The following is a 24447-nucleotide window of genomic DNA, read 5'->3' as shown; positions in this document are numbered from 1 at the left end:
ACTTCAGATCTTAAAAATATACTTTAAAAAACTGCTTGCACGTAACATAATATTAATAAAATAAAAGGCCTCTTCTGTATATTTAAAGATACTTTTTTTTTTTACTGTTTAAGTATGGTTTTAAAAAGAGTACTTTGTAAATGTCAAATTACTTAAATAATTTAAAATTATTGTTTAAAGACAGAATTTAATTGTTGTAGTCATCATTTGTTGTGCTTTGAAGATGAGCATACTATAGCACATGTTCTCGTTTCTAATTTTATCTGTAGTGTGTTATTTGTTATTAAGTTAATAAATCATTATATCATTACAAATATATTTAACGTTTCAATAGAATTACATTAAAGTATAATTTAGTTTACTACAAATGCTTGTCAGTACATTCAGCATTACATTTCTAAAACACTAGAAGTAATTATGAAATTTATTTTGCATTTGCATTTGCATTAACATCTAACATGCAATTAAATGTGTAGTTCTTTTTTACAAGGGTGACAGATTTTTCATTTTAAGGAAATCTTTGTATGTTAACCAATTTTGGGTTCTTGATATGGGGTCACCACTTGACGTCCAATTAAAATTTTGGGCCCTGAAGCGAAACCAGTTGAGAATCACTGATATCGATCTGCCCTGGTCTCCCGTTCCGGCCCATCTATCTCCCCAACATCTGTTCTCCTGTGGTTTATTCAGTGTCTATTTTTTGTCTTTCTCTTTCACCCCAAATATGTGGCTGTCCTTTCACTTGCACTCCATGCTTTATCTGTTTCCTTCTTTACTGTCCTGTCCTTAGCGCAGCACAACTGATGTCAGTCACTCTCCTCTCCTCTCCTCTCCTCTCCTCTCCTCTCCTCTCCTCTCTCTCTCTCCTCCTCCTCTCCTCTCCTCTCCTCTCCTCTGGTTGACTCCTTTCCTCTTCTCATCTCTCCTCTCCCTCTCGCTCTCCTCTCCTCTGCGTTGACTCCTCTCCTCTTCTCATCTCTCCTCTCCTTTCCTCATCTCTCCTCTCCACTCCTCATCTCTCCTCTCCTTTTCCTCATCTCTTCCTCTCCACTCCTCTCCTCATCTCTCCTCTCCTCATCTCTCCACTCCTCTCCTCTCCACTACCCATCTCTCCTCTCTACTACTCATCTCTCCTTCTCACTACTCATCTCTCCTCTCCTCTCCACTCCTCATCTCTCCTCTCCTCATCTCTCCTCTCCTCTCCTCATATCTCCTCTCCTCATCTCTCCCCATCTCTCCTCTCCTCTGGTTGACTCCTCTCCTCTTCTCATCTCTCCTCTCCACTCCTCATCTCTCCTCTCCTCTCCTCATCTCTCCTCTCTCCTCTCCACTCCTCTCCTCTCCACTCCTCTCCTCTCCTCATCTCTCCACTCCTCTCCACTACCCATCTCTCCTCTCCACTACTCATCTCTCCTCTCCTCTCCTCTCCTCTCCTCTCCACTACTCATCTCTCCTCTCCTCTCCTCTCCTCTCCTCATATCTCCTCTCCTCATCTCTCCCCATCTCTCCTCTCCACTACTCTCCTCATCCCTCCTCTCTTCATCTCTCCTCTCCTCATCTCTCCTCTCATCTCCTCTCCTCTCCTCATCTCTCCTCTCCTTTCCTCTCCTCTCCTCTCCCCATCTCTCCTCTCCACTCCTCTACTCATCTCTCCTCTCATGTCCTCTCCTCTCCTAATCTCTCCTCTCCACTCCTCATCTTTCCTCTCCTCTCCTCATCTCTCCTCTCCTCTCCACTCCTCATCTCTCGTCTCCTCTCATCTCCTCTCCACTCCTCATCTCTCCTCTCCTCTCCTCATCTCTCCTCTCCTCTTCTCATCTCTCCTCTGCACTTCTCATCTCTCCTCTCCACTCCCCATCTCTCCTCTCCACTCCTCTCCTCATCTATCCTCTCCACTTCTCATCTCTCCTCTCATCTCCTCTCCACTCCTCTCCTCATCTCTCCTCTCTCCTCTCTCCTCTCCTCTCCACTCCTCATCTCTCCTCTCCTCATCTCTCATCTCTCCTCTCCTCATCTCTCCTCTCCTCTTCTCATCTCTCCTCTCCACTTCTCATCTCTCCTCTCATCTCCTATCCACTCCTCTCCTCATCTCTCCTCTCTCCTCTCTCCTCTCTCCTCTCCTCTCCACTCCTCATCTCTCCTCTCCTCATCTCTCCTCATCTCTCCTCTCCTCATCTCTCCTCTCCTCTTCTCATCTCTCCTCTCCACTTCTCATCTCTCCTCTCCACTCCCCATCTCTCCTCTCCACTCATCTCTTCCCTCCACTCCTCTCCTCATCTCTCCTCTCCTCTCCACATCTCTCCTCTCCTCTCAACTCCTCTCCTCTCCTCATCTCTCCTCTCCTCTCCACTCCTCTCCTCTCCTCTCCTCTCCTCATCTCTCCTCTTCTCATCTCTCCTCTCCACTTCTCATCTCTCCTCTCCACTCCCCATCTCTCCTCTCCACTCATCTCTTCCCTCCACTCCTCTCCTCATCTCTCCTCTCCACATCTCTCCTCTCCTCTCAACTCCTCTCCTCTCCTCATCTCTCCTCTCCACTCCTCTCCTCTCCTCTCCTCATCTCTCCTCTCCTCTCCTCATCTCTCCTCTCCTCTTCTCTCATCTCCCCTCTCCTCATCATCTCTCCTCTCATCTGTCCTATCCTAATCTCTCCTCTCATCTCCTCATCTCTCTACTCCTCTTCTCTCCTCTCCTCATGTCTCCTCTTCTCTCCTCTCCTCTCCTCATCTCTCCTCTCCTCTCCTCATCTTTCCTCTCCTCATCTCCCCTCTCCTCATCTCTCTACTCCTCTTCTCTCCTCATGCTCTCTCTCTGACAGACAGCGCTGACAGTGATCTGGAGTTGGCCATGGTGCGGCATCAGCCGGAGGGCTTGGAGCAGCTCCAGGCTCAGACCAAGTTCACTAGGAAGGAGCTTCAGTCGCTCTACAGAGGCTTCAAAAACGTATGACTGCATAAGAAGTTTGAGATTATCACAAGTTAAAGTTTCCTTCTTATGTTAGATTAGGTTCTTAGGTTCATATTATGTTTCTCAATAGGAGTGTCCCAGCGGATTGGTGGATGAGGAGACGTTTAAATCGATCTATTCCCAGTTCTTCCCTCAAGGAGGTAGAGTGATTACCACATTTACAGCTCTTATTTGGTGGCGCTTGATTAGTGTGGATATAATCTTGGTTCAAGTACATTATGGTAGTGAGACGAGCCAGGCATCTTCAGGAGAATGTATGTCATTTTGCTGTACACTTGATGCCATAGAAGAACCTTCACTCAAAAAAATGAAATGTTGGGTTTAATTAAAAATATTATGTCAAATGGTTCCACGCAATTTGTTTAGGTAATCTCAACAAACAATAATTTAGTTCATTTTACAAAAGAAGTTTAAGTAAACTTAACTTAACAAACCTTAGTAGAGTCAACAAACAACGATTGGGTTAATTGTACATGAAAATTGTAATTAATGATGACAAAAAAAATTTATAATGCCACATCAGACACACCACCGCCATTAATTAGGATTTAATAAGTCCATAACACTGAATCAATCAATCAGAGAGTAGCTGCTCAATACAACTCTCATATACCTTATCTTAATTACAGTTTATCAAACAGATCACAAACATTTGAAATGCAATGTTGCATTTTGAACTATTTGTTGATCTGTTTTGTTCTAAAATATATCACAACAAGATTATTAAATCAAACTTGATTATTTATTACTCACGTACCTATCTAATGGTGCTACACTTCTGCAAGAAGATGACAGAACAACAATTACCCATAATACACTGCAAAATCCTCAGCCAATGAGATTCAAGTCTGTATTGGTTTTATTAATCTGTTACTTTTATGCAACAATGTTATGTTGGCTGAACAAATAATTTTTAAGTAAAGCTGACAATACACACTTTTTTTTTTTAATGAACTAGACTAAATTAAGTTCATATTGTTAAATTATTTTTTTAAGTAATCACAACATGAATGGATTAAGTAAAATTGGCAAAAGTCAAAGTACATTTTTTTGAGTGTTTTTTGATTACCTATTTAACATCTGAAGAACAATTTTGTTTCATAAAAGGTTGTTTGTGGTGAAAGAGGGTTCTTCAGATTGTAAAAAGGTAAGAAAGAGATGGTTCTGTAAAGAACTTTTGACTGAATGGCTCTTTGTGGATCCAAAAATGGTTCTTATCATCACTGTGAAGAACCTTTTAAGCACCGCACCTTTATTTTGAAGAGTGTAATGGAATAACATTTATTACATGTACTAAATAAGTTTGTTGTTGTTGTTATTAATACATATAGATATTTTAATGAATTTTTATGTATTAACGCATTTATTTAATTTTATAATTAACACTAAAATTGTTTTACATGGTGTACATTTAAATGACTATAACATTACACATATATAATATTCTTTATATTATACATTACTTATTACTATGTTATTGATTTCATTTTATAAATTTATTTAAGACTTTATTACAAAATCTGTAAAAGTCATAATAAAGACAGAGCAAGTGTGTCCAATTTTTTGTCTGGTATAAGTTATAAAATCCAAATATTAAGCATCAAGTTAAGAATAATTAAAAATCATCTATTTTTTGCAGATGCAACCACATACGCACACTTCCTTTTCAATGCTTTTGACATGGACAGAAATGGCTCTATACGTTTTGAGGTAAGGAACATATACATATATATATATATATTAGTGCTGTCAATCGATTAAAAAAAATTAACTAATTAATCGCACAATTTTTTAAAATTAATCGCGATTAATCGCGATTAATCGCAATTAAAAGACTGAAACTTTTTGGATATGTAAATGTAAAATGTAAATAATTAATGTAAACTCAAGACAAAGAAACTATTTAAATTCAAAATATGATTGTTTATTGGAATTTTTGTTTAACTTGTAACACAGATTTTCTCATGTAAACAACATACCTGCAATAAACCATCAATATCCTCCAAATTACCTGTTGGCTTGAAAGCCATATTTATTACAGAAATAAAAGCAGAGGCTTGTAAGTACCATTTGAATTTCAAAACAATCAATGCCAATAAAAAACAAAAATGATTTCTGTTATGTTGAATTCTAAGTGGACTGCAAAAAAATTCCAAAGTATAGTCATTGCCAGTGCTTTAAGTGGGCTGGTATGCACTCAGTACCGCCACTTCCAAATATAGCTCTTGAGCGTACCGCCACCTCTCCGTGCGCCCAGAACGTGCTTGTAGCGTACCGGTACGCTCATCTGGACATCTGTTTTAATAGAGGTTTTAATCTTTTACCTGCACTGCCGATTTTCAGCCCCCCGCTGGCTGCTCATTGGCTGCAGCATCTTTTTTCTAAGTTCTAAAAAAATCCCGTAGACGGCAAGGCACAAATTTAGATATTCATTTATCTAATTAATCTATAGCCTATGCACAAAGACAGTATGATCTTTTTGTCCCCTTTTTGTTTTAAAGCTTGATGAAGAGAGAGAGCGCAAGTTGCTGCAGCTGAGGAGGACAGTGATGCACGCGTACAGGAGTGATTGACAGTTCGCGGCACTGTGTACAAAAAATACTCCGCTACACAATTATTTCCTTATTTTCGTTTAAGCTTATTAACGTTAGCGTTACAGAAAGGTCTGATTTACGCACTGTTACAGTCATTTTTTTTTTTTTTTTTTTTTTTTTTTTTAAACAATGACATTTGAGTTCATGATTTTAATGTTGCTGTTTCTTGTGGCAGATTGAAGAGTAATCCGTCAGAGTTTTATACTGAAACTTTCCGTCTAAAAGTCCTTCCTTGGTCTTATCCATATTTCTTTGCACGTTGAACACACATAGGCCACAACTGGAAATAAAAAAAACTGCAACCGCGTTAATTGCGTTATTTTTTTTTAACGCGTTAAATATTTCAAATTAATCGAATGCGTTAATGCACTAATTTTGACAGCACTAATATATATATATATATATATATATATATATATATATATATATATATATATATATATATATATATATTGCAAACCACTTGCAAAAAATTGTAATTTGAAAGGCTGCAGCTTCATGTTATATTACTACTGTATATTCAACTCAAATGTCTATATTCAAGTAAATCAGAAGATTAACAATGTTATCTACCATCTAGATTTTAATTATATCAGAGGAACAAAAAAAAGAAGGTTAATTACTCCTTGTATTTTTACACCTCCATCACTGGGTTCATTATCAACCGAACATGAATGTTAGTCCAACAGACAATCATAAGTGAGAATATTACATTTAGTTTTGTTTTTTAATCAACTGTAGTATGTGTGTATTTTGCAGGACTTTGTAATCGGCTTGTCTGTTCTGCTTCGAGGTTCTGTGACAGAGAAACTGAGGTGGGCCTTTAACCTGTATGATATTAATAAAGACGGCTACATCACCAAAGAGGTACTAAACAATAGTACAAAACAAACTGACATCATCTCAATATTACACCTGTTTGGCATTGTTACCACAATTAACATTCACTTTCTTCAGGAAATGCTGGCTATCATGAAGTCCATCTATGACATGATGGGCAGGTACACCTTTCCTTGTGTAAAAGACAACGCTGCATTTGAACACGTGGAAAAATTCTTCCAGGTAACAAACTTTTAACAATCCCATGGAAAGATATCAGGCAGCCATAATCACCACTAAACTCTGTAAACACCTTTATTTCAGAAAATGGACCGAAACAGAGATGGTGTTGTAACCATAGATGAGTTCATAGAGACCTGTCAGAAGGTAGGCCTCACGTCGTAAGAAATCACACTTATCTGTATGTTTTGACATGAAAGAGTTTTCAGCTAATATGAAAATAAACTGTAACTCAAAACTTCCTCTCTAGTCCAAAAAGGAAGTTTATCAAAAACTAAGCTACAAAAACAACTAGTTCGGAAATACTTCAGAAATAGTTAACACGGGACCAGTGAAAATAATAATTTTATTTTATAACAGGATGGGAAAACCATGCCACCTGGTTTGGTAGTCAAATATTATTATATCTTTGAATAATAGTTTGATATTATTTGATAAAATGTATTTAAAAATTATGCTACAATAACTTGAGTTTGAAATAACAACAATTATAATAATAGCTATTATTATTAATTTTTATTATTATTATTTATTATTATCCAAAAGCATCCCACTTGGATTGGCACTTGAATATCATTAGAATGTTTAATATTATTTAATGAAATGTATTAAACATCAGGGTACAAAAAACTTGGGTTTAAAATATTAACCTATATTTGCATATCAACAATGCCAATTTGGAACTGTCTGAAAAGTAGGAGTGAACACATTATAAATCAGCTTGACTCATGAATATTAATTTGTGACATTTTCCAGTAGAAAATAAACAGAAATAAACAGCCTGATTAATAAGACGATGTAAAATGGACATGAAAAAATCAATTCTGAGTTGTTTTGGCACAAAAATCTTCACTAACAATATACAGACAGTGAAAGCTTCGAAGGAAAAGATGACCTCTTGAAATGGTCTTGTTTTGATGTCTTGTCTAGAAGTATCTGCGGTTGTTCACCATGCATAGACAGAAGCATCAGAGTTAATGTCAGAGAAATGTCAACACTAAACTGATTTATGTTGATACGGAGGCTCTCACTGTCAGCGCCAGACATTTTCTTAACTCTGTCTAACATGAAGCTGTCAGCAACGATCTGCGACTGACGCTTTCCCTGCCTCTGCTGTTTTATTAGGACGAGAACATTATGAGCTCCATGCAGCTGTTTGAGAATGTCATCTAGAGCGCAGCGGGAAGTGCAGAGTGATCCTGGCTCTTTTTCCACATCGACTCTCAGCATCGTTCCATCAGTCCTCGAGCGCTCCACAGGGACTCTCTAGAAACACTTGTGTTTTGTACCTAGGCCTTGCACATCATCTGTAGCATGTGAATGAATATTCTGATTGATTGCATTGAATGCTTTAACAAAAGGATTTGGGTCAGTTTCATCTTCAGCATTCAAGACTCATTTGTATATATGTAGATATATGTGTTCTCTTAAACTGATTTCTGCCTAGATAAATGAACTTTAGCATGTTTGCCTGCTATTTGTCTTTTTTTTTCTTTTTTTGTTTTTACAAAAAACATTGAGGCATCTGTGAATTAATCCATGATGTGCATATGTCGGTATACTGTAAAATAATTATTTGTTCATTTAAGAGAAAGTGAAGTGACGTGTGTCTATATTAGGCCATGACTTATTTATGTATTATTTCACATAATTACGTAAGTACATTATGCTAAATTCAAACAAAGAAATATAGATTTATTGATTTGTTGGTTGTCTTTTGGAAGGAATGTGCTTAAATTCTTCCTTTTATTTCAATTTCCATGGGGTTACAGTATTTCTATGTTAAATATTAGGTAATTAAATATACGTTTCAACAAAGAGAGACAAAAACATTATCAGACATTTGCATTAGTAAAGTACTAATCCAGACAATTGTTTCATTGTTCAACTATTATTTTATAATTTATTTATTTATTTATTTTTTATGTATAAATAATGAACTTTTACTCATGCATTTATTTACTATATTCAGTGGTGTGGCACAGTATATTGTTATGTTACATGTATTTACTTGTTTTAATTGGGAAGTAATGGGCTTAAATTCATGAACTGTGTTAAATACATATTTCGGGAACTATCCCTTTAATTGCTATGTAAACAGTATCCCAGTGACCAAGATATCTTGAATCAGTTATATAAGCATCCACAAGATGGCAATGCAGTGCTCAAACCCGCTTGTTACCAGAGGAACAGATACAAATTCAAGCAGGCAACACAAGTGAAAGCAGCCTTTGCATCAATTGAGTCATCCCTTCTCTTCTCTCTCTCTCTCTCTCTCTCTATCTCTTTGACTCAGTTTCACTCTGGTTTATGAGTCGAAACCTACTCATAGTATAACTGGCACCATTCACATCATAACCTATAAAGCTTCCACTTTTTCTGGGTCACCTTTGCTTCCTCAAACACGGAGAAACAATTCACTATTATATTAAACATGTGCCTCCTCAGAATAAAAGTCTTGTATATGGAGAAAGAAACACACGTAGGGAAATAAGGCTTTGGCACACCCAGCACTCTCACAATACTGAGATTTTAAAGATATAGATGTTTACATGAAGCATATTTCTATTCATTTTATTTCTTTGGTAAGCACACTTTTCAGTTAAATAAAGGACATTATGTGTTCACTAGTATTGCATTCAAGGGACGGTGTGTTAACATCTGCCCCAATGGCAGATCCGCAGGCCTGTTTATGTAGCGTATTTCCTGTCAGGCCCAGCAAAACATCAGAACGGTGGCTATCTGTGCTAGTAATTATCTTGACGTGCATGTTGAACTGTAGTTGAGGGCAGAGTGTGCATATCTGCGGCGTATGGGAGGAAGTCTGACCCAAGAGAAAATAGCTGCGACTTCCTGACTGAACGTTTGCAATGAGGAAGAGTCTTATAGGGAGGGGCAAAGACTCCTTTAGCTTGTCAACGACACACTTTCATCTGCGGCACAGCTATTTTCATGCTGAGATGACTTCCAAGACTTCCATGTTTGCCGACTGGTACAGTCGTATAATCTGATGTGTGTGCCAGACTCTGAGTTGCTTTCACTGACTTCGCTGGATTCTCCCACGTGCTGCTTGAACAGTGAGTTTGTCATCTTGACTTTTACAGGTACATTATCAAATATCAATTCAGATAAACTGACTCAAAATGGATGAAATGTTGGTTTAAAAATTGAATTCAGCTCGCAAATAAAGGTCTCAAAAGGGTTTTTCACAGTGATGCCATTGAAGACCCATATTTTGTTTCTCAAAGAACCTCTCAGTGAATAGTTCTGTGTGAAGAACTTTAAAAAAATCTAAAGAACCTTTAATGTAATTGAAAAGTCCAATGGATGTTAAGGGATATCACCCAAAAATGATTTACTCACCCTCATGACATTCCAAACCTGTATGTAGAACATGAATGAATATATTTTGAAGACTGAACAAAGTGTAGACAATGGAAGTCAGTTTGTCAACATACTGTACCTATTTGTTTACCAACATTCTTTCGAATATCATCTTTTATATTCCGCAGAAGACAGAAAGTCAGGTTTGGAACAACATGAGATGAGTTAAAATTTTTGGTTGAACCATTACTGTAAAGGTTCTTCATTGAAACATACAGGTACAGTACATCTCAATAAATTAGCTTGTTGTGGAAAAGTTATTTTATTTATTTATTCAACTCAAATTGTGAAACTTGTGTTTTAAATAAATTCAATGCACACACTGAAGTAGTTTAAGTCGTTGGTTCTTTTAATTGTGATAATTTTGGCTCACATTTAACAAAAACCCACCAATTCACGATCTCACCAAATAAGAATACTTCATAAGACCAATGAAATTAGTGAATTGTTGGACTTCTGGAAAGTATGTAAATTTGCTGTACATGTACTCAATACTTGGTAGGGTCTCCTTTTGCTTTAATTACTGCGTCAATTCGGCGTTGCATGGAGGTGATCAGTTTGTGGCACTGCAGAGGTCTGCATTTTTTGGTCTGTTGTTTCTCATTTTCCTCTTGACAATAGCCCATAGATTCTTTATGGGGTTCAGAACTGGTGAGTTTGCTAGCCAGTCAAGCACACCAACCATGATGACCATGGTGGTCATTTAACCAACTTTTGGTGCTTTTGGCAGTGGGGGCAGGAGCCAAATCCTGCTGGAAAAGTGAAATCAACATCTTCAAAAAGCTGGTCAGCAGAAGCAAGCATTAAGTACTCCAAAATTTCTTGGTAAACGGGTGCAGTGACTTTGGTTTCCAAAGAACACAATGGACCAACACCAGCATTGCACCCCAAATCATCACAGACTGTGGAAACTTAACACTGGACTTCAAGCAACTTAGGTTATGAGCTTCTCCACCCTTCCTCCGGACTCTCGGACCTTGGTTTCCAAATGAAATACAAAACTTGCTCTCATCTGAAAAGAGGACTTTGGACTAATGACAACAGTCCAGTTCTTCTTCTCCTTAGCCCAGGTAAGACGCCTCAGGACTGGCTTAACAAGAGGAATACGACAAATGTAGCCAAATTCTTTGACATGTCTGTGTGTGGCGGCTCTTGATGCCTTGACCCCAGCCTCAGTCCATTCTTTGTGAAGTTCTCCCAAATTCTTGAATCGATTTTGCTTGACAATCCTCACAAGGCTGCGGTTCTCTTGGTTGGTTGTGCATCTTTTTCTTCAACACGTCTTCGTTACACTCAACTTTCTGTTAACATGCTTGGATACAGCACTCTGTGAACAGCCAGCTTATTTGGCAATGAATGTTTGTGCCTTACCCTCCTTGTGAAGGGTGTCAGTGATTGTCTTCTGGACAACTGTCAGATCAGTAGTCTTCCCCATGATTGTGTAGCCTAGTGAACCAAACTGAGAGACCATTTTGAAGGCTCAGGAAACCTTTACAGCTGTTTTGAGTTGATTATCTGATTGGCATGTCAGCATATTCTAATTTGTTGAGATTATTGATTAATTTGTAGGTTTTTGTTAAATGGGAGCCAAAATCATCACAATTAAAAGAACCAAAGACTTAAACTACTTCAGTGTGTGCATTGAATTTATTTAATACATGACTTTCACAATTTGAATTGAATTACTTAAATAAATGAATGAAATAAATGAACTTTTCCACAACATTCTAATTTATTGAGACGCACCTGTATATGACCCTCAACCACAAACTAGTAATAGGGTAATTTTTTTGAAATGGAGATTTTACATCATCTGAAAGCTGAATAAATAAGATCTTAAAAATATGATCTATGTTTTTTTTAGGATAGGAAAATATTTGGCTGAGATACAACTATTTGAATATCTGGAATCTGAGGGAGCAAAATAATGAGAAAATCGCCTTTAAAATTGTCCAAAATAAGTTCTCAGTAATGCATATTACTAATCAATAATTAAGTTTTGATATCTTGCAGTAAGAATTTTACAAAATATCTTCATGGAACATGATCTTTACTTAATATCCTAATGATTCCTGGCATAAATTTTGACCTTTGCAATGTATTGTTGGCTATACCATACTAATAATGACTGGTTTTGTTGTCCAGGGTCACATTTGCCAATGAAGAACCTTGATTTTAAAGTGTGTGTGCAAATTCTGTGACATTATTGCTTGGTTGTGATTTACCAGTCATTTCTTGTTCATTACTTTTGCATTAGCAGTAAAAAGGATATAACTATAAACAATGCTAAAATATTAGACCTAAATGTTTGTTCCAGCCTTGAAACAGTTCATTAATGAGGTGTAAGACAGTTCAGTTAGTGTGTGTTTCAGTGTGTGAGAATCTTGCCTGGAGTCCTTTTGCGATTATGAGGCGAAAAGTCATGAGATTCTCTTCTACTTTTTTTTTCTCAAAGGAGATGTTTTAAACATTCTTTTTCAGTTCATCCCTTCGTTCTTTACAGGCCTTCCTAGTGTTTTTCCACTCACTCGACATGGACAGTGAGGATTCAGACAAGGTCCAGATCGGCGAAAACAAATTTGTAAGCAAGTAAGTGCATTTTGCTGTGTTACTTCAAGGTTCCTTGTTCTTGCCATTCTCATAAACCTCACTTTCTTGTCTTTCTTCACTTTTTGGTTGCAGGAGCATTCTTCTCTCACAGCTCAGCACATACAACCTTTACTACAAAGGAGAAGCCCTCCAGTTGAGACACAGAGAGGTCAGTTGGTTAGTTTTTCAATTACAGCCTGTTGTATGGATGTCATATATCTGACTATGTGATTTTCACAGGAGGAAGGAGAGTTGATCATTGAGGGTTTGCTCAATGTTTTTTGGGGCGTACAGCGGCCAATCAGACTGCAGATGCAGGACGAGAAAGAGGCAGGCAGGCCACGCCCCTCACTAACATCTCTGAGTTCAGAAACGGATATCGACACATACAAGTCAGACATTTACATATGTTTAAAGAATGATTTTATTTTAATATTATGAATTATTTTATTATTTATATAATTGTTTTATGGGTGCTTTTGGGTTATTATCAATAAGTTAATATCAACAAGATCTGTGAATTACCAGAGAAAATAATTTCATACCTCAGTTTGTAAAAACGATCAAAAATTTGTTTTTGTTTTTTTTTTGTTTTGCCTTCACAGTGGAACTAGAATAAAAATGCACATAAATTGATAGAAATATATATTTGATCTTGTCTGTGCAAAACTCTGTACGTAGCCTACATCTTTTTTGAGCACTACTTTTTTTTACGTTGTTGAAAGAAGTCTCTTATGCGCCAAAAGGCTGCATTTATTTGATCAAAAATACAGTGAATATAATATTGTGAAATATTATTTCAATAAAATATAGCCTATTATATTTAAATACACTTTAAATGTATTACTGAAATAGCAAAAGCAACCATTACTCCAGTCTTCAGTGTCAAGTGATCCTCGAGAAATAATTGTTTGTTTGTTTGTTTTAAATCATAAAAACAAAATCATTTATTGCAGTGAGGCCGCTACAACAGACGACCAATCAAAAGACTTCGGTGATGGAGAGAAGGAAGAGGAAGAGGCAGGTGAATACATTCTTGACTTTTTTCTAAAAACTTACCGGTGTTAACTGTCTACGCATCGTATCTGAATGACTGTGTGTGTCTCGTTGGATGTGTTGTCAGATGAGGAGCAGCAGGAGCCCACACACTCCGATCGTCTCGCCAGGGCCAGGAGTGATGTCGGCGGAAGGAGAATCAGCGGACGACGGCTTGGAATCAGGAGACTCAAGAGACACCGATGCTCCTTCAACGGCCACTTTTATAACCACAAGGTGGGTGTTGTGTTTAGTTAACTGTCAGCACTTTAGTAAATCCCTTTGCTCACAGTTGTTTCTGTATGTCAAACAGACGGCGGTATTTACGCCTAAATTCGGCTCTGTGACCAACGTCCGCGTCAACAGCTGTATGACGACAACACAGGTCATGAGGGTGCTGCTCAACAAGTTCAAGATTGAGAACAGCCCGGATGAATTCAGCCTTTATATCGTCCACACCAGCGGAGGTACGTCCGAAACTGAAATGAAATGTGTCATAGCATTCTTTTCTTTGTCCCCGAGTTCATATTCCCCTCCCTGCACTCAGAGAGACATCAGCTGAAGCCGAATGACCATCCTTTGGCGCTCAGAGTTTTGAAAGGCCCTTGTGAACAGGTCAGCAAAATGTTCCTAATGGAGACGGACCAAGTGGAAGAGGTCACCCATGATGTAAGAGACCAAATATCATCATATTTTAAATAAATCGTAAGGTAACCATTAACCAAACACATAACTTAATAGTTCATAAAACATAGAATTCATAAATGAAGTATTAAATCTCCAAACAAATTAATACATGTCCATTTTATTTCATTTTAGCATCTTTTTGCGACGCATGTTGCATTTGTTTAATCATTATCTTTGAATTGATGCTTACTTTTTCCTCACAATTCTTTCTCTGAACAGCGGTATTTATTTATTTATTATTTGTTTGTTTGGAAAAGTCCCAAATGCATTTAACTCAAAGATCAAACTAGTTAAAAAAATTACTTGAAATGACATATAACAGATATGTATTATATTTATCGTGTTTGGTGATATAATCATTTATTGATTTAGTCATTTGCGTTTATTATTTGTTTTTCTATCTATTTATTTTCCAAACGTAAAAAATAATTTAGTTGGATAAATTTATTTATATTAAATTTATTTTGTGAAGAAAAAAAATTCTAAAACCAAATATATTTTAAAATATATAAAATATCAATAAAAAAAATATTCAAATTTTTCAATTTTGCAATGGAAAGCCATGCACATTGCATTTTGGGATTAAATATTCTAATCTGTATAATGCACATGGTTCTAAACTGCTCATTTTGGCTGAAGTAGATGGTCAGAAAAATTGCATACTAAATTATTACTATTTATTATAGAAATAGTAAGAGTAATTCGTTAGGGCACTGAATTCAGCCATTTTGACAAGTACACAGTGCAAATTAGTATGCATATGTTTTTGTAATACTTCGTTTTGTCCTCAAGGTGGCACAATACATCAAGTTTGAGCTTCCTGTTTTACAAAGCTTCATTGCTAAACTGCAAGAGGAAGAAGAAAGAGAGATGCAGAAAGTGAAGAAGAGGTACAGACTGAGTCACACGTTATACAGTACAGTCATTTGAAATCATTATGTGCACTCATTTTTTTTCCTGTTCCCTTATTTCAGGTATGCAGATATCCGCCGTATCATCAAGAAATACATGCAGAATTTAGCCGACTGAACTACTGTAACATGATGAAGCTGTGCAGGCATGTATCACTCGTCAACACAATCCTTAAAGCACCAACAGTGACAAAATAGCGCTGTCTCAGGAAAAGGAAATTTTTTTATTATAACGTGATATATATAATATTATAATACAGCAGTATCCAAAGGTACCATGACTTTCTATAAATATGCTTCATTGGATACACCGCATTGTACTTAGCCTTTTTTTTTTTTACAAAGGAAAGCAAATGGGTCAAAAAATGCACAATTATAATAATAATAACCTGTAAGAATGCTAATTCAAAATTTGATCAAATGTAGAGTCCGCTTTATGTGAATAGACAATGTGAAGAAAAATTTAATGTATTTGCTTTATTTAACTGCAGAATATTTGTAATAATGTTTATTGTTATTAAAAGCATTTAATATCTTTTGTTTGTAATGTATTTTACAGTGTATCTGCACATTTTTACCCTTGATAATAAAAAGATTGAGACAGTTAATTTCAGTGAACTTTCATGCATATTTACCCCTAAGTAAAAGCTCTCATGAAATTGTATTGATCCCTTTAGTTGTTCCTAGTATAATACATTTAATACGTCTGATATTTTTACACATTTGAGTCAATATAGGAAGTAGAAAAAAAAAATATATATATATAACACTCCATTCAGCAATGCCACACTACATTAACTCATTGCTCCACATTGTTATTAATTAACTTTCCATGTGTAATAAAAACTTGTGATCTATCCTGATGTATGTTATTAATTCCTTAGCACTGATCTGCTACTGTTACAACTGAGATAATCAAACTTAATGGCCAGGGATAATAGACACAAGGGTAAAATAGATTGTAGAAGCAGTGCGATGTAAATCTGAATAGAAACTGCTTCTGTAATTCATTCTCTGCTGTGCCTTTGTTCTGGAGTGGGCGGGGCTGTTCAGCATCTCTGACTGGTTATTCGCTGCTATTCAGGTGAGTGACGGTTCCACAAGGTGGTTGTTTACAACACAGAGCAGCTTGTCACAGTGAGGTTGAGCAGTTCAAGCGCTGAATAGAAGCCAGTGATCAGTGCTATCTCCAGGTAAGATGCTTCTGTTTGTTGCAGCAGATGGGGCTTTGATGAAATTAGCAAAATATGGAAGTGAATAAATGCTTTAGAACTAAAAACTGAGATGAAGCATTTAATATATCTAATACAATATATAATGTTGCATTCTGAGGTATCCTAAAGATTTTCATCGGTTTTGTTTTATATTTTTTTTATTTTAGGGTATGTTTGAAATTAACTTTATGGAATCAAAATAAAAGTCTAATTTAATAAATTTATGATAATGAATTCATTAAACACAACAAGTGGGTCATTGTGTCAGCAAATGCAGATTGCAGGACTGTTGCATTCTAGGTGAGTCTGACAACTGAATCCTCATTCAGAACGATAGCTTGTTGTCAGTGGTCACTCGTCTTTGGATGTGCAGTGGAGCGTATAATTAGATCCAGATGACTTGTGCCGCTTGCCACGCTGTAATTGTTTAAATAATTATGTTGAAGAAAATAATAATAGTAAATGAGCTGAAACAAAAATTTTAATTTGATGATAAAAAGCTGGGGTGGGGGTAGAATATGGAGTGAGTTTTGGTTCTTTATTACATGCGAGAAAATAAAAGATCTGAGAGAAAAAAAAAAGTTTGAGAGAAAAAGTTATCACACTGATAGCAAAAAAACATTTCATGAGAGAAAAAAGAATATTCGAGAGAAAAGGTTTTCATGCCAATAGCAAAAAAAAAAAAATATTTGAGACTAAAAAAAAGTTTTGAGAGAAAGTATTTTCTGATAGAACATAAAAAAATATACATTTGAAATTTTTTACATTATTTCTGAGAAAAAAAATCTCTCTCAAAATACTTTGAAAAAAACTCAAATATATATTTTTTTGCTATCAGTGTGAAAATATTTTCTCTAAAAAAAAAAGTGTTTCTCTCGAAACGCTTTTCTTTGCTCGATGCAATTTCTTGCTCTCGTGTCAGGATTTTGCTTTCACTGTGAGAATTGTGTCATGGGCGGGGCCACGTTCCTATTGGCCAGTCGGGTGAGCATCGTCTTGTCTTGGGAGTCGAACTGAATCATTACATCATTGTTCGGTTCACCTGCATAGATGCCGCCTCTGCCTTATGGCTAGTTAAGTTGAGCACGGACATATGACACTCCAATGTTTGGGTAAGATGATGACACACAGCTGGCTGAGCAAGTTTAGTATCACTGAAGATTAAACATTAAAAAATAGCACTCATATTCATGAATGAATGTCTATTATATTATTTGCTTGCTAATCGCTAGTAAAGCTAACCAGCCATCATGCTAGGTAAACTTGCAAACTCACCTGGTTTATACTATGTTTAAATCAAATGCCAAATTAATGTTTTGATTTAGATAGTTTCACGCCTTATTTAGTGAGTAGTGAGTGAGCAGTGATTGATATACCGTTTGAAAGTGTCCCACCTAGTTTTGTTTAAAATAGTCTTTGTATGGTTGTTGCACTACATGTTTAGCTACACTGCATGTATAGCTCACAAACTCAGCTACACGGGCTTATTCTAAATATTTTTTACCATCTAGCCGAGGTCTAAATTGCAGGTCTAGAACTAACTCTTACATTAGCAACCCACAAATATGTTTGTGCCTGTACTGTCATGGTAATTATTTTTTCTTTTAAATCTTTCAAACGGTTTATAAATCACTGTCTAACGTTAGCTAGTTGTAGGGTTGCCACCTTCCATGCATACTAACGTTAGTTGAAAGTTGTACGGGAGGTTGTATGAACAAGCAGTTACTCTTCAGGTGCTTTGAGGCTAGCAAGTGCAAAGGTAGAAACTAGCTCACTACTCGCTAAATAAGGTGTGAAACTATCTAAATCAAAACATTAATTTGGCATTTGATTTAAACATAGTATAAACCAGGTGAGTTTGCAAGTTTACCTAGCATGATGGCTGGTTAGCTTTACTAGCGATTAGCAAGCAAACAATATAATAGACATTCATTCATGAATATGAGTGCTATTTTTTAATGTTTAATCTTCAGTGATACTGAACTTGCTCAGCCAGCTGTGTGTCATCATCTTACCCAAACATTGGAGTGTCATATGTCCGTGCTCAACTTAACTAGCCATAAGGCAGAGGCGGCATCTATGCAGGTGAACCGAACAATGATGTAATGATTCAGTTCGACTCCCAAGACAAGACGATGCTCACCCGACTGGCCAATAGGAACATGGCCCCGCCCATGACACAATTCTCACAGTGAAAGCAAAATCCTGACAGGAGAGCAAGAAATTGCATCAAGAGCAAAGAAAAGCGTTTCGAGAAAAACACTTTTTTTTTTTTTAGAAAATATTTTCACACTGATAGCAAAAAATATATATTTGAGTTTTTTTTCAAAGTATTTTGAGAGAGATTTTTTTTCTCATAAATAATTTTAAAAATTTCAAATGTATATTTTTTTATGTTCTATGACAAAATACTTTCTCTCAAAACTTTTTTTAGTCTCAAATATTATTATTTTTTGCTATTGGCATGAAAACTTTTTCTCTCAAATATTCTTTTTTCCCTCATGAAATGTTTTTTTGCTATCAGTGTGATAACTTTTTCTCTCAAACTTTGTTTTTTCTCTCAGATCTTTTATTTTCTCGCATGCAATAAAGACACATTTCTAACTCCATAGAATACCTAATATAAATAATAAAAGCATACAATTATAAATAAATATTGCATGATAACAACAGATTAAGATAAAGAAAGATTAATAATTTGTAAATCTTATGTGCCATACTTTATTTTATATTAATTGTAATAATGTTTGTTGGTAATAAAATATTGAATATCTTTAATTTGTGAAATATTTTGCTATTTATATAATAATAATAATAATACAAAAATCTTATTAAAGAAGTATTGAAATAAATAGAATAACAGGTATTATAATTTCATTGTAGAAAAACCCATTATATGACACTAATTGAGTTATACAAATAAGTACTCTAACTTATATTGATAACTTTAAAATTTGGAACAAGACCATTTTTGTTACATTTCTTTAATTTTCTGCACTGTACAAAAACACTGTTTTCTATGTTGTAAATAAATATTAATCAATATTTCTTCTTCAAAATTTCAAATTTAATTAAATGTGCTTCTTGCTGTGTTTTTTTTTTTTCTAATTAGTTATCAAATCAACTAGAAATTTCTGACTGAAAATCCTTTCTATGCAATTATTTGTCTGTTTTTAGAAGGGACCCCCGGTCATGATGGGTAATCAGAAGGTCCTGATTATTTGGGTGTGGATGTTGCTGTTGGCGTCGTTGTATCCTTGGGCCAAATGCAGGCGTGGAGGAGGTTTTGGTGGCAGGGGTAAGGGAGTGGGTGTGCCAGCCAAAGCGCCTCCTTCCCAGAGTAAAGGCAGACAGGGCCTGAAGCTGGCCGGTGCTGCAGCCGCGGGGGCTCTCGGTGGAGCGGTCATCGGCTATGGGCTGGGCTCTCTGGGCAGACCGAGGTATGGCTACGGCTACGATGGCTCCTCAGAGGATGACAGGCGCTATTATCCTGATGGACAGGGATACTACAATCGCTCGGACTGGTGATATTACAGGAACACAGGCAGCACAGAACATGTGACCAGTTTCCTCATAATACTCGGAACAGTCACACACATCTTTATTTGGGGATGAGTTACAGGGTTTGAGGCAATTCTTGTCACAGAGAGATAAGCTGGTCATTTTAATTGATAGAGTGTTTTGATGAAGAGGAAACTACCATACACATATATTTAATTTGTAAAGTAGATAAAAAGAGATATTAGACCACACATACACTACAAGTAAAAAGTTAAAAGTAATTAAATATATATATATATATATATATATATATATATATATATATATATATATATATATATATATAAACTGCTCAAAGAAATAAATGGAACACTTGTGGGTTACATTGTGTTGTTAAGTGTTGCCTTTATTTTTTTTCAGCAGCATTTATATATATAATAATTAAATTAAATAATTACATTCATTATTAATAATAATAATTATTTCCCCTTTGCTTTAATGGTCAATTACCCTAAAGAGATCATGTGTGAACAGGAGCTTTTCAAAAATACTGGTAAATTCATTCCGTTAATTTACTAGTAAGGGAAGTGATAACATTAGCAGTAAATTGCCAAAATGGTGTTGCGTGTGAACCATAGACTTTATAAAAACATGGACGTATTGTCCGTGACGTCACCCGTAGGTTTTTAAAGATCGTTTCTGAAGCTCAAAGTTGGCAGAGCCAGCCGTCACCATCTTGGCAGCGCGACACGCCCAGATAATCAAAAATGGGAAAAGAGGCGGGAGCTGTTTGCTGAAGCCACGCCCACCTAACTCGACAGAGGTGACAGCAGCGGCAATCCACCTGTCACTCATGTGGCCACGCCCTTAATTATCCAGAACTTCAAGGCTTAATATAGTTTAAATGGACACCACTACTAATTTTACATTATTGTAAGGGGTTGCTTTAGGGTCGAGGTTGGTGTAGACGTTAATAAAACCATCTAATAAGTAGAACATTTAATTTCATTATTAGATTCTGGTCGGAGCTGTATCCCTTCTAGCCACAACTATAGTTTGGTTTGAATTATAATGCAATGTCTCTGGACCAAAAGCGCTGCATGAATGTGAACATTTGACAGAAAAATGAAAATATCAACAAAAAGACTGACCACGTTGACCCTTCCATGTTTACAAACACAACACCAGATGGGGCAGCTGCTGAGAAGTCATTTCTGGTTAATGATCTCACAGAACTTGATCAGAAACAGATGTGTGAATGACGCTTTACCAGAAAAAAAGATGTAACATCATTGCCTGTGTGGACATTTTTGTAGCTATGTACTGTAAAGTCGTTCCATTTTTTGCAGTTGACTGGCCTCACCGTGTGAAAGGGGCTAGTGATGTATGTCATATTTGCAGTTTACCTTCATATTATGCCTGGTTGAAGGTAATGTAAATTGGAAGATTGCTTTGATTTGGTATCAATTTTACTATTTAACATATATTCAAATGTTTTAGCCAAATGTGATGAATGTTAAATTATATTGAATTCATCCTGTGTTGCTAATGGCAGACAATTCTGCAATTATATGTCACTGTGGATTTTAATTAAGGATTGTATTTATTTTAGTCAAATGTGATTCAATCAATCTGAAACAGATTTAATTTTAAGGGCTAATATTTGCAATCTTTCATACACCTATAATTATTTGATGCAAACTCTTTTAGCTGAAATGTTGTGGCATGGACAAAAAAATGTACAAGTACTTTTGCTGTGTCTTTCATTCCGGTGATGTCATTTAAAACTCTTCTGTTGGTTTCAGGGTTTGTTGTGTATTTCGGCAGGCATTTTAAAACCTGTCACTGTTTGCTCCTTGTACGGTTTGTAAATGAATAAATAATTGACTTATTCCTGTCCACTTTGTTTGCTGAACCTCCGATTGCTTCCTCCAGATCATGATGTTCTGTCTCTGAAAGACCTGGTCTCGTAGCAACGTGCCGCACGCCTCAGTGTTCTCTGTGATGTTACCATAGCAATGGGCTTCATTTTGCTAGCTTTTAAACAGACCAGCAAATGTTTGGTCTATAAAATATTGAAAATATATATTGTTTTCCTGTAGAATTCAATGTGCACCACACATATCTCAAGGGAAAGAACATTAAGAGAAAACTACTGAGAGATATGAAGATATGAATAAATAATCAATATAAATTCATTTATCAGCTAATAAAAAAATATATGTGTTGTTGTTGTTGTTTTGATGATTTTGTAAATATAAATGGTTACTATAATGAAATATATCCATGATATAACATTTCTATAAATTAATCAGTGAAAATTTTATTCTAATAATTTCGTTTCTATTTCCCATAAATAATTACTACTACAAATAATAATATTAATAATAAGTTTAGTATTGTATACAATTATTTATAACAAAATGTCCAGTATACATTGTATTTGCCTTGTACTCTATGTTTAAACAGCCAATTAGAATTTTTTTTTTTTTTTTTTTTTTTTTTTTTGAGCAGATAAGCAATCAGTTAATACAATTTTAAAATGTAACTTCACCTTTTAGATTCCTAGTGGAAAGGAAGGGCAGTTGATCTTTCACAGAGAGTTTGACTGACAGGCAGTTTGCCCAATCATGCCATTTTTGTCTGACAAACAAACCAGACAGAATAGTAGATTAACATTGGTGGACTTAACTTGATAAATCATGCATATATATTATATATATATTATACATATGTATACATTATATATATATATATATATATATATATATATATATATATATATATATATATATATATATATATATATATATAATTTTATGGGTTGACAGCATTACCACTTATTAGCATAATGAAAGTAGTTATCAACAGAAGCACTCCAGAGACACAGTGTCCATTTGTGGTTGTTGGAATGGATTGCTTATATGACTGAGCCTGGGATGGTTGCTTTGATTTTCAGTTGGGTCCTCCTTTGTTATTTCTGTTTTTAGAATAAGTGCCTTGACGTGCATACATATAGTGGTTATATAAATGTTCCTCCTGAGGGCTCCTGAATTGAAAGTTGGGGCATTCCTGCCACTAACCCAATGCCTGCAGCTTGCATTGCCTTTATTGCGAAGCCTTTGGATTTAGCAGAGGGACCATAGCCTATGCTTTTTACTGTATTGGAGAAAGGAGAGCCACCCAATCCAAACCCGCCGCCTCCAAAGGATCCTCCATAGTGTGGACTGAGGATCTTATTTTCTGGGTTCCAGTTGGGATATGCTCCTCCAATGGAAGGGTGTCCTCCCGGGTATCCTCCCGGCTGTCCTGCGGTTCTTACTTGGTAAGATCCACCTGCTGGATACACCCCCAGGGCTGTACCCACTTCTACCTGGATATTGGCTAGGTTAACTCAGAGGTTAACAACACCTCTTCCTGGATTGGGGTAGCCCCCAGCTGAAGGATGACTACCGCTAGCGGGATAGCTACCTGTTCCTGGAATTTGGTTGGGATATCCTCCTGGACTGGATCCCCCTCTTCCTGAATTATAGTTGGTGTTGCCACCAGCTGAAGGATAGCTGCCACTAGTGTCTACCAGGATGCTGCAGGTTGGGTAGCCTGGGTTTCTACCTGCAACAGGATTGGATGGTTGACTGGGTTAGTTAGATGGGGTCTTGGTCCCCTGTGAAGGCTTATTGGATGCCTTTTTGGAATGGGTGTGCTTATCCCCCTTCTTTCCTCCTGATGAATTGTGTACCACTGCCATCAGAACCAAAACAAACAATGCAAGTTTGCATAACTGCCCCATTTTGGTCCTAACAATTGAGACACACAGAGTTAGTTTAAACTTGATATGCACACAATTCAGAGAAATAAGCTTACTGAAATGCAAAGGCAATTTTAGGCATTACATGAGCCTAATGAACACTGTACACAAGAGAGAAAGAATGAACATTATAAATACTTGTGGAAGTGATTGCTGGAAAACAGATGCATGTTAGGCATTTATTAAAGATCTAAAAGATTCATCATATTGTTTGGTATTAATTATAATTGAACACTAATGGAGGAACTAATAGTTCCACAGCACTAATGGAGGAACCATTAGTACTTTAGAAAATTCACAGAGATGAAACACGAGAGAAATGGACAGGAAAGCCTCCCTGTCAAGTAAAATGGCCCTTCAGCTCTTTCAACTTATCCATTTGGTGTCCATAACAATTTAGGTGATTGTAACCCCCTCAAAAATGGTCTTGAAATGAAAGATACTATAACAGCCTAAAGTAAGCATTCTCATTATATTATCTATAATGTTGTACTGCTTCAAACATTGGCACTGATAACAAAATCAACAACAGATACTGTACATAAATCATCTTGAACAAATAATTATTGCTGCTGTTAAATGTTTGCAACATTTAAATATTTAATATCAATGTTGCATCATGTAATATCAGTAATTCCATGTTTGGAGGTTGGACCTTTTGTTATAAACATTTTTATTTGAGCAGTTCATTTTAACATT

At 36.1% G+C, this 24447-nt stretch overlaps 2 protein-coding genes and 2 pseudogenes across 4 annotated transcripts; 3 read left to right on the top strand and 1 right to left on the bottom strand.

Moving 5' to 3' along the window:
- Positions 1-2669: 2669 nt before the first annotated feature.
- Positions 2670-9274, top strand: LOC113109462 (calsenilin; the record flags this gene model as incomplete). Its single annotated transcript, XM_026273026.1, has 7 exons — positions 2670-2942; positions 3037-3106; positions 4606-4676; positions 6320-6427; positions 6518-6622; positions 6704-6766; positions 7745-9274. Coding segments are annotated over 7 exons (738 nt in total), but the record flags the coding sequence as incomplete, so codon positions are not given.
- A 249-nt stretch (positions 9275-9523) lies between these two features.
- LOC113109727 (ras association domain-containing protein 2) lies at positions 9524-15833 on the top strand. Of its 3 annotated transcripts, none has more exons than XM_026273468.1 (10): positions 9524-9723; positions 12507-12592; positions 12686-12761; positions 12833-12984; positions 13549-13616; positions 13716-13864; positions 13941-14094; positions 14175-14296; positions 15107-15204; positions 15289-15833. In XM_026273468.1, exons 2-10 carry the CDS (start codon positions 12537-12539, stop codon positions 15341-15343), a joined length of 930 nt encoding a protein of 309 aa, XP_026129253.1. In that variant the 5' UTR covers positions 9524-9723; positions 12507-12536; the 3' UTR covers positions 15344-15833. The 3 variants fall into 3 exon arrangements, with proteins under 3 accessions (XP_026129253.1, XP_026129255.1, XP_026129254.1); XM_026273470.1 differs by having other exon boundaries at positions 12485-12592; XM_026273469.1 differs by having other exon boundaries at positions 9525-9696.
- A 473-nt stretch (positions 15834-16306) lies between these two features.
- On the top strand, positions 16307-20192 carry LOC113110457 (shadow of prion protein-like; annotated as a pseudogene).
- A 2700-nt stretch (positions 20193-22892) lies between these two features.
- On the bottom strand, positions 22893-23730 carry LOC113109461 (protein SRC2 homolog; annotated as a pseudogene).
- Between the last annotated feature and the right edge of the window lie 717 nt (positions 23731-24447).

Source organism: Carassius auratus, chromosome 10, assembly GCF_003368295.1.
Source record: "Carassius auratus strain Wakin chromosome 10, ASM336829v1, whole genome shotgun sequence".
Lineage (NCBI taxonomy): Eukaryota > Metazoa > Chordata > Actinopteri > Cypriniformes > Cyprinidae > Carassius > Carassius auratus.
This window is presented reverse-complemented; position numbering and strand designations above follow the sequence as displayed.

Bases quoted from the DNA above. Each gene is read 5' to 3' on its own strand.
- LOC113109727 (XM_026273468.1), top strand. From the start codon at position 12,537: ATGGACAGTGAGGATTCAGACAAGGTCCAGATCGGCGAAAACAAATTT. The intron at 12,985-13,548 runs GTCAGACATTTA...CATTTATTGCAG, and splicing joins ACGGATATCGACACATACAA to TGAGGCCGCTACAACAGACG. The intron at 13,865-13,940 runs GTGGGTGTTGTG...TATGTCAAACAG, and splicing joins GCCACTTTTATAACCACAAG to ACGGCGGTATTTACGCCTAA.